Consider the following 10,854-nt stretch of genomic DNA (forward strand, 5'->3'; position numbering starts at 1 on the left):
AAGAAAAGGTAACGGAGGACACCCCTCTCATAACTTGCTTGACAAAGTGGTTACAAAAACCAAGTTTTTTCATAATAGCCTCCAAATATACCCACTCCACACGGTCATACGCTTTCATCATATCTAGCTTTAATGCAAAATGACCATTTTTCTTGCTTCTGCTATTCTTCATGAAATGAAGGCACTCATATGCCGTAATAACATTGTCCGTGATCAAGCGACCGGCACAAAGGCCGACTGTTCTTCAGAGATAATTTCTGAGAGAATCTGCTTCAGATGGTTAGCAAGTACTTTTGAAGCGATTTTGTAAATCACGTTGCACAAGCTTATAGGCCGGAACTGAGACAGAAATGATGGGTTCTGTACCTTAGGGATGATTACTATGAACGTCCTATTGATCTCCTCTAGGGAGTCATCTCCCTTCAACACTCGAATAACAATCTTTGTCACCTCTTCACCACAGAGATGCCAATACTTCTGAAAAAAATGTGCCGGGAATCCGTCGGGCCCCGGGGCCTTCATAGGGAACATCTGAAATAAAGCACTCTTTACCTCCCCCTCGGTGATAGTTTTAGATAGCATCTCATTCATTTCAGCAGTCACTTTACAAGGTACGTGGGACAGAACCTCATCCATCCCTATAACTCCTTCAGACGCATATAAATGCTCATAAAATTCGACTGCCATCTGCTCGAGTTCCACCGGGTCCTCACAAATAGTGCCATTAGGTCGCGTGAGTCGCTGAACCCGATTCTTCTTGCGTCGGCTCGATGCTTTTTTATGAAAAAAACTCGTGTTCTGATCCCCCTCCAGCAGGGGTGGCCTTTTAATAGTGACAAGAAGTCAGTGGCGGGCTTGCTTGGCCCTGTAGCCCGCCACTGATGGCCAGTTTGCACCCGCCACTGCTAGCCATTTTTGTAGTAGTGAGCCACCCACCGTCAGACGCTATTGATTGTCAAAGAGATCGAGAACATTGGAGTCATCCTTTTCCACCAATCAGTTGATGTTTATTCATCAGGAGTCAAGCCATCACGTGGAATTTAAGTACAAATATATTATTGTCTGTGCAGTTTGCTCACAAAAAGATAGGTAAACGTTGCAAAAGAATGATGCAGTTTATGATAGAGATGAAAATGGAGTGGAAACTTTCCGTTTTTCCGGTGGAAAAATGAAAACGGAGAGGAAATATGAAAACGGAAATGGAAATTTGCAAAACGGAAGTGGAAATGGAATTTTTATGCGGAAAGGAAAAAAAATGGAACGGTGTTTTCCGGTGGAACAGACATGGAAACGGAACTTTCCGTTTCCGTGAATATAGAATTTTCCGTTTTATTATACACCTATGTCTCCTTTGTGGCCCAACCACCAAACAACACACAATGACACAATTAGTAGAATGAATTTGAGGCACAACTTCTACTATCACAATGTACTCAGCTTGACTCTATACATAATTGTTCAATACAACTACAATACTACATAAGTTGCTAACATAATGATATTATTTTGTAGCCATGTTAACAACTCATTATATTTGTTTGTTTTTGTGTGTATTTCTCTATGATTAAAGGGGGTTTTAAGTTCTGGTCAACGCCCACTTCTGGTTTCGTGTCCGCTTTGTATTCGCTCCGTGTCCGTTTCGAGTAGTATCTGTTTTCGTATTCATTTCCGAGGTTTCTGTATTCGTTTTCGCTTCTGCAAAAAAAATTATGAAAACAAATGTGGTAGCACTCAGTTCCGTCCGTTTCCGCTCCGTTTTCATCCCTAGTTTATGGTGTGTGTAACAAAACTCATATCTTATATGTTAACTAATGTCATTTTATTTTACAATCTTTACTATGTCAACCATTATCCAACTAACTTGCTAGGTCTTTGAATATTGTAAATAGTACACCTACATGTTTAAAATAATTCCATAATTTAAACTCATTAGTAGATGTGAGACAGATTTTTTTAAAAAAAATAGCTTGAAATGCTACCATCATTGGCTATTTTAAAACGCCATTTTTTGAAAGATAGGTTTATATCGAATCTAGCAAATTTATGGTGCGGTCTAGTACGATAAAAAAATTAGCCAGAAGGAAACATAAGTTGGGTAAGCGTCTTCTTTTCTCAGGAAAATGCTAACTAGAAACAGAAGACTTGACAAGCAGTCGAACACAAGACTTGTTATGGAATTTCTTGAAATTAATATGCAAAATCGACACTAGGAATGTTTGAATAGGAGCTTTCCATGGTTCTCTCCAGCGTCCAACAGTCCACTGTATAATTTCTCCGGCCCTCTTCGTTGTTTCCATGGCCCATTTCACTGTATATCTTCATTTTTGCAGGGGAGCCCGACCCATAAGCCCAACTCTGGCTTATCCATCCATCCATCCATCATCATCCCAAAAGGGAAAGACAATGTCCACAATTTTTGCAACGGGGGCCCGTTTATACCCTAGGTGGCAGACGGCGGCCGGCGGCCGGCTGCCGGCAGGCGATTGCCCCGGCGTTCGGCCGGCAGCTCCCGCTCAAATCGGCCGGCGGCTAAGCGAGCTCCTCGTCTCCCCAATCCTCTGCTCTGCTCTGGCGAGGGACTCCGGCGGGAGCTGTCTGCCATGCCATGGTGAGTAGTCCTAATCCCTTTGCTCTCCCTTTGTTTTTACTTTTTAGTAGTATGATTAGTTACAGGATCTTTTTTTTTGTTTCTAGAATAATCTGGCGATCTGAGCATCTCTGTACTGATGAGGAATGCACTGTAGAAAATACTGAAGCCTGGAACCGCTGAATAAATGCAGAAAATAAAGCTCCATTTGATTCTGATATGCTGCAAGTAGCTACTAGTACTATTCCAATATTTACGCATCACACCTGGCAGGTGCTAGTAGAGGGGGAAGATCGAAACACATTCCATGCTAGTGCTATGGATATGGATTGCTGAGATTTTAAGGAACAGGGCACGATTAATCGACCTGTAAAGTGATCCTGTCATATTCTCTGCACAATGAAAGTGGCAATCAAAGTGGCAATCAAAGGAATTACTCGAGTGGAGATAAATCAGCGGAACATCACAACAAGGTAATCAACGAACCACCGTATTTTTAACAGTCATATAGTCCAAATAAAGTTCGATGTGGTTCTCATATGTTCTTGAATATACCTAGTAGTACTATTTTATTACATGGGGACATACAATTATTCATACAATTAGGTGCTAATACAGTGGAAAGATGGAAATTTATTGCATGCTGTAGTGCTATGCATTGCTGTTCAACACATGGACTGAGTGCATGTCTGCAGTATTTACCAAATCATGGCAGCTTGTTCTCCGTGCTTTAGGGCATAGGATGATTTGCAGATGAGATGAACGGCTTAGGTGGGATCTGTAGATTCTGCAACCTCCCGGTTAACATGTTTACCACCTTTGTCATTGAGGGTCGATTCTTTGGGTTCCACTGGATACACCATAGTCCCACAATGGCAAGCTGTCTGACTTGTTCTTTCTCTTCCTGTGCCATTTCCAAAGTAAGAATCAAGTCTTGCCCAGTGATCACTTTCTCATATATCCACTCCGGGAGGTAGACCTCACTCTGGCTCCCAACACTTGGATCCGAGTTCCTCCTTCCGCTCACCATCTCTAACACCAGCATTCCAAAACTGTACACATCTGACTTGTATGATATTCCCCCAAAGTTCCTTGAATATAGCTCCGGTGCAATATAGCCCATTGTGCCTCTTGCTGCAGTTAAAGTAACAATGCTCTGGTCCCTTGCACATAGCTTTGCTAGGCCAAAATCTGAGATCTTTGGGTTGAAGTTGTAGTCCAGCAAGATGTTGTGAGGCTTGATGTCAAAGTGGAGAATGCGCTGGTTGCATCCTTGATGCAGGTATTCCATTCCTCGGGCAATGCCTAGAGAAAGGTCTAGCATTTTTTTGGGTACCAGGAGTTGTCGATAAATATTAGAATCATTCGAGAATATATACCTCTCCAATGAGTCATTAGGCATGAATTCATAAATAAGAGCGCGCCTAGTTCCTTCTGAGCAAAAGCCAAGGAGCTGGACAATGTTTGCATGGTGGATTCTCCCGATGGTTGCGACTTCATTAATGAATTCTCCTCCTTCTCCTGTAGATTTTTCTAGCATTTTGACCGCCACGGGCACTCCATTTGGCAGCTCGCCTTTGTATACGGTTCCAAATCCCCCTTGCCCTACTTTCTCCTTAAACCGTCTTGCCATCTTTTTAACTTCAGAGAAAGTGTACCTTGTGGGTTTTGATGTGCCATATGTCTTGAGAAACATTTCGACCTTCAAATGTATCTCTTCGTTATATCTTGTCTTCAGTGAAAGATAAAGTGCAGTGGCCACCGTCAACAAAAGAACAACAAATGCGGCCACCGATGATGTAGCTGAATAAACAAATAAATAGGTAATAAGCATATTGACATCATGGGTATAAGATAACGTAAGAGTCCAATGACCAATTAGAAGAATTTTATGCATAATGGAAATATTTATTTATTTTTATTTTTCTTCTTCAAGTGAAGTGCAGAAAGACATGGGTTTCAACTGTACCCGCGATAACTTTGATACGCGAACCTGCAAATACAAAAAAGTATAATGAGATATGGATAATAGCTTATTGAACAAAAAAGAAGTGTGCAGAAACTATTTTGCTCCTGTATGTGTGTTTGTGCGGTTTATAGTACTCCCTACGTTCACTTTTATAAGACATTTCAGACAGCTTATGTAAGGTGTAGCAATGGACCGTGCCTGATACTCCTTCCGTTCCGTTATGTAAGGTGTAGTATTTTCAGCACGATGACCAAGGCACGGAATTATAGACATGCTAGGACTAAATTACCCTTGGGAAATTTGTTGATTAGTGATAAGTAAATCAATTAGTCCAGGAAAGTAAGAGATGCATGCAATCGACAGAGTGATACTTTCATTATTTTGCTACAAGGAGAGATACAGACAATCAGAAGAGAGATATTTTCCATTTTTTCTGAAAGGCTAACAAGGGAATTATGAGGAATTAGAAGAAATGCAACTTACATACTGGAATTTCATCAAAAAACAAGTACACCTTATATAAAGAAACGGAGGGAGTATGATAGAAGAATAAAACATAATATCTTTCAGCTTAATTATTTATATAGGGTCTCTTTTATGATATTTGGGCGCCTCAATGTGAATTCTCAAACTAGCGACTCAAATGATTTATTTTCCTTTTTCTCAGCCAAGCATGAAATGCATGTGAATTCATATTAAGGATTGTGCAAAATGGATACATACCAAACCCAGAAAGAAACTCAAAACCGAAAGGCAACAAATAAAAGCTAACAAGCTATGCTTGCAAGGCTACGAAGCAAAGAAAAGAACCAAAACACCATATAGCAAATCTTTGAGGAATTCTGGCGCACTAGAAACTGTCAAAATAATATATAATTGAAAACATTATAACAAAATAAACGAGGTAGCTAGGTACAACTATATGGTACTTTCGGCCAGTTAGAAGCAATACCATGAGCATGAGGCATGCAGAATGTTTGATTCCTTTGCGAGCTGAATGCGCAGTGTCTCCCTTGGCGTTCACAGTCTGGGCACCAGATGCCTTGGCCCGTTACATACCAGTGCAGCGTTATCTCAGCAAAGCTGAGTATTCTTTCCGCACCTGACTTGAAGAGATATGGTATGGGGACAGCGGCATCTGAGCACGCCTTGCAATCCGGTGGAAAAATGGAAATGAGCTCAGATGCGTCCACCAAATACAAAAAGTGAGTTTCATTACTAAGGCAGGACACTGGGCCAGCAATGCTATCCGCAGCATCAATACTGCTTGGCGTGAACTCTCTCGGACAGCATACTAGGGTTGTATTGTACTCATAAAATGTGACCGGACATGGGCCCTGGTTCTCTTCATAGGCATCAATCGGTATGCTTCTGGAGAAGAGCTCCTTGAGCGGACAGGGAGATGAGGAGTATAAAAGCGGGGTGATATTCATGGCACTCCTACTGTAATCTATGGCAGTGACCTTACATCGGCCAAGTAGTCAAGTACTGGGTGAACAAGGATGGTGTCCTGGCCAGAGCATGCTAACTCCATCCCCACGCATGGTCCGCCGCATGATGATGATGTATTGTTGGATTTAAGTCGGAGAGGAAACCTGATCTCCGGGCCATGTTTGCTGTACGGTGGACAGTATTTGAAGAAATCTTTATCATCCCACGCTGTGGCCATGTCAGCTCCATGGTTGGCGAGAGATAGCAGGACAGCTGCAACAAGGAATTTACTCATCTTGGTGTATCTCTAACCGGAATGTAGAGGAAGAGGAATGGAGATGAAGGCAAGCAAGCTACTGCAAGTATAAAATAGTAGCTCTAGATTGCTTAATTAGCTTCACAGGTAGCAACCAGAGTTGTGCCTCCGATATATAGTCATACGCCTTAATTATCATGGTTGAATTCCTGCTGTGAATGCAACCTCATGCTGTGTTCTAGTGACTCGAGAGTGACTGCACAGTAGTCGTAGCCAAGGATTCTAGAACCGTGTTGAAACTCGAGTACTTCCATCAGTTTCATGCGTGGAAGTTCTAGTACTGTGATTGCCACCCTCTTGATCAGATTCATACTGTATTGATAGCTATATATGTGCCTGCAGAGAAATTTCTGTTGACTACAAGCACTTCTGCCGTGCGTCAAGGGGCACTGCATGGAAACTCTAGCATGCTGTCATTGTCACTTCTGGAAATTATGAACCCTTACCAAGTAAATGGGGCAGAAGATTACTAAATTGGCAGCTCAGTCAAAAAAAATTTCAGCTCCAGCTTTGTTTTTTGTATGGTCAAATAGCGATTTTCTTTTTCCATTCCAAAGTCAGTAGTATCCCAATCAGGCTAGGCCTTCCTTATATAATCAAGTAATCTTCTCCAGAACTAGGACATCAATTCCCTTGTGGGAGTACTCAAGCATCTGCAAAGCTGTCATGGCGAAGCCCGGTGTGTATCATTGTTCTATTTCCCTGCAAGCCCTGACTGTTTTCTCTGTGCTCGTAGTTCTTTTGGAAGATGTCCAGGGAGGGGACAAGTGCCTAAGTTTTTCATGCGGGCCTCTCCGAGACGTACGGTATCCTTTCCGACGTCCAGGCGACCCACCTGGGTGTGGTGCTGAAGGATATGAGCTGGTTTGTAGCAGTAGCAAGGCTACAATTTACATCAACACTGGAACATACTATGTTACTGGCATCAACTATACTGATTCATCCTTCTGGGTTGTGGACGCCAATTTTAATGCCAACAGCAGCTGCCCTCTTCCTCGGTGGAACCAAGGTCCTTACACATACGGCTTCATTGATTCACATTACTATCTTGATTTGGCAATTGAAGCCAACTGGGCATGTTTCACCAATTGTTCACGAGCAATAACTAATAACAGCATGTACAAGGCTGTTACATGCCTGAGCGGGAGCAATTCACATGTTTATGTATGGTGGCCTCCCCACCATTGTGTGTTTCAAGATCTTGAATCTTCTTGTGGCTACTTGGCCATGGTCCCCTTTGGTGACTACCGATATTCCTCTGACAGCCAACAAGTAGTACGGAATGCAAGTTATGCAGATATCATGGGATTTATAAAGAATGGGTTTTCTGTTCAGTTTCCTATCAATGTGTACGGGAAGCGGACTTGCTCTGAAGCCATTAATATATGCCTGAACAATTCAACCAGGTGAGTTTGTGCTCTGGAGTGCAGCCATGTCACCCTCTCATTCTATTTCCTCCTGAATTTGGTTCACTTCCTTTCCTTTAAAAATAATAATTAACGTGACCTGTTAAGCCACCTGAGCTTCAAAAGAGTACAGTCACGCTAGGGGGCGGTCGAGCCTGCAAGCAGTTAACCAGGGAATATCAGTAATTTACTAGGTTATAATTACACCACATATTGAATTGCAGCAGAGCTGAGTGAGCTAGGCAACCTGGCCGGTGAAGCCGGCGGCGGCAGAGTCGAGCGAGACAACCAGTGGTTAGGGTAGGGAGTTAGGGTTAGGAGTGGAGAGCACGGTGACTTCAGCAGGGGGCTGTAGTTACCCCGCGCAAGATTTTTTTTTTATCTAAGCCGATTGAATTTGTGCATCCACTTGTGTGACAGCTGATGTTATGGACCTTGTTCCACAAGATAACTTAGGTAGAGTATACAAGTCCAAAGACCAGGAGAGGGCCCTCATCTTCAACAATCAGGCGACAGTGCTCGTCCCTAACGTGGAAGAGAGGCTATGAGACTTGGAGAGCTTTTCTTTATTTCATTGCTTGACTAAACGGGTACATACGGATCATTTTTATTTATATAGGACAAGGACAACTCGATCGACAAGTCGGATCTCAACATAAACTCCTGACTAAACTAAGTACTTTAGGAGCATTTGCTAATTTAGTTGGACACTAATGAATTAGAAGGACACAATCATATCCAACATGGATACTTTAACTCTCTCTATTTCTATTTATGAGCCCATAGCATCTCTTGTCTAAAAAGGAACATCTGCGGGTAGGGCCAGTTGTCAGAGCACATATGTTGAATAGAAAAGCTAGTCCAAAGTGCAAAGCTGGTTGAATTACATGGTACTATGTGCACAGAAAACCAAACATCCTCATTTTCCCTTTTAGGCAACAAACACAACCCGCACGAATCATCACACACGTGCATCTTCTAAAATATCGGTGGCTATACCACCCGCTTAAACTAGTTGGTGGAAGGATTGGCAGTTTACTCTTATCTAAGAAGTGTGTCCCCTTCTTAATTTCCTTTTTGTGTAATGGTGTGCCTTGCAGATACTTCAAGGAGCAAATATCTGATGCAAGCATCCTGAAGTGGGCTCATGCCTATTTCTGGAGTGAGATACATTTCTTCAACTGCGTAAATTATTACCGCGATGAGGGTTACCACTGCCAGCCAAAGATGTTTTTGAGATTGCAAACCATTGTACCTGCTATTAATATCATCAAGTTACTTATTGGTAAGTGAAAAATTTCTACCAACAATAATCATCCGTTTTCCTTTTTAGCCTGTTGTGTAAGCTGTTCTTTGGTAGGTTCCAGTCATGGTAATCGGAAGAGTGTTCCTATTGTACCATGATCTAATTTATATTGTGTAATCCGTAATTTTGCACCATCAATATGATGTATACATTTCTGCTGCCTCATTTGGGCAGTCCTATGCAGGTTCATATTGGCGCCTCTGTCTCTGTTGATTTTCCTGGTCTACAAGTACTGGAAAACAAGGATAACTATTGATGCAGTTGAGAAGTTCCTCCGTATGCAACAAATTCTTGGCCCGACGAGGTACGCCTACACCGACATCATCGCAATCACAAGCCATTTCAGAGATAAATTGGGTCAAGGAGGCTATGGCTCTGTGTTCAAGGGTGTGCTACTACCAGGCAATGTTCATGTTGCGGTCAAAATGCTAGAAGGTAACTCCAACTGCAACGGAGAAGACTTCATCAGTGAGGTCTCTACCATTGGCAGGATCCACCATGTCAATGTGGTTCATCTTTTGGGATTCTGCTCCGAAGAGATGAGGAGGGCCCTCGTATACGAGTACATGCCTCGAGGTTCTCTTGACAAGTACATCTTCTCAGACGTGAAAAGTTTCTCCTGGGACAAGCTTAATGAGATCGCTTTGGGCATTGCCCGAGGGATCAACTACCTGCATCAGGGGTGTGAGATGCAGATTCTACACTTTGACATCAAGCCACACAACATCCTTCTTGACAGCAATTTTGTCCCAAAAGTTGCTGATTTTGGTCTCGCCAAACTATACCCAAGGGACAACAGTTTTGTGCCGTCTAGAGCTCTACGGGGAACTATTGGGTACATAGCTCCTGAGATGATATCTAGGAGCTTCGGTGTCATATCGAGCAAGTCTGACGTTTACAGCTTCGGAATGCTGCTGCTGGAGATGACTGGAGGAAGAAGGAACGCCGATCCAAATGCACCAAACTCAAGCCAAGCGTACTACCCGTCATGGGTGTATGACAGACTAACTGAACAAGAAGTGTGTGAGATATCTCCCGTTGCTGACATGCATGAGTTGGAGAGGAAGCTGTGCATCGTTGGACTATGGTGCATCCAGATGAAGTCTCATGACAGGCCGACGATGAGCACAGTCATAGAGATGCTGGAAGGTGGCTTCGATGGCCTGCAGATGCCTTCCAGGCCATTCTTCTGTGATGATGAGCACACCGCTGTTCCAGATTCTTACCCTTTGTTATCCGAGCTGACCGAGATCTCAGAGGAGGATGAGATCTCGGATTCTTATGTATCCCGTATCCTGTGAACTTTTATGTGGAAATATGTAATAAATCTAGCAGTTAAAGAGGAGGTAGAACTCCAACTGCTTAATTGGCTGAATGTAATCATCTTTCTGGAAGGCAGATATTATTCGAATATATGAATAATAGCTCATGAAAACTGAAGTGTTATTTGGGATTTGTGTTGAAACATTGTTAGCATGAATACATGGTTGAAAGAATGTATTATGGTGATTTATGTGATGACAAAACAAAACATAATGTAAGAAATGCAGAGAAATCCATTTTCTACAGCTGCTGGTGGTGATCTTTTTCTGGTGTTTTGTAAATCATGAATGTGATTGTAGACTTGTTGCCGTCCCGGTCCAGGTTAGTGTGTAACCAAGTAAATTGCTACAAAAATTATGAGTCCTTCGGACCATTACAAATCAGTGGACAACAGTAGCAACCTCAGCCTCATGGTAAGAAATTGAGTTGTGGAATTTCAGTCGAGTCGCGATGGACATTATCTCTGGAATTTCAGTCACCTGCAGTCCAGTGTCACATATATAAAGTACTGGACAG

The 10,854-nt window shown here is 42.5% G+C and overlaps 1 protein-coding gene and 1 pseudogene across 1 annotated transcript; one reads left to right on the top strand and one right to left on the bottom strand.

Annotated features, from left to right (window-relative positions):
• The first annotated feature begins 2,394 nt into the window (after positions 1-2,394).
• On the top strand, positions 2,395-10,511 carry LOC123175606 (LEAF RUST 10 DISEASE-RESISTANCE LOCUS RECEPTOR-LIKE PROTEIN KINASE-like 2.1). The gene is made up of 5 exons (XM_044590247.1): positions 2,395-2,608; positions 2,695-3,060; positions 6,646-7,709; positions 8,810-8,994; positions 9,190-10,511. The coding sequence occupies exons 3-5, from the start codon at positions 6,970-6,972 to the stop codon at positions 10,314-10,316; spliced, it is 2,052 nt and encodes a 683-aa protein (XP_044446182.1). The 5' UTR covers positions 2,395-2,608; positions 2,695-3,060; positions 6,646-6,969; the 3' UTR covers positions 10,317-10,511.
• LOC123175607 (rust resistance kinase Lr10-like) lies at positions 3,202-6,319 on the bottom strand (annotated as a pseudogene).
• Positions 10,512-10,854: the final 343 nt, after the last annotated feature.

This window comes from Triticum aestivum, unplaced genomic scaffold (assembly GCF_018294505.1).
Source record: "Triticum aestivum cultivar Chinese Spring unplaced genomic scaffold, IWGSC CS RefSeq v2.1 scaffold247300, whole genome shotgun sequence".
NCBI classification, from domain to species: domain Eukaryota; kingdom Viridiplantae; phylum Streptophyta; class Magnoliopsida; order Poales; family Poaceae; genus Triticum; species Triticum aestivum.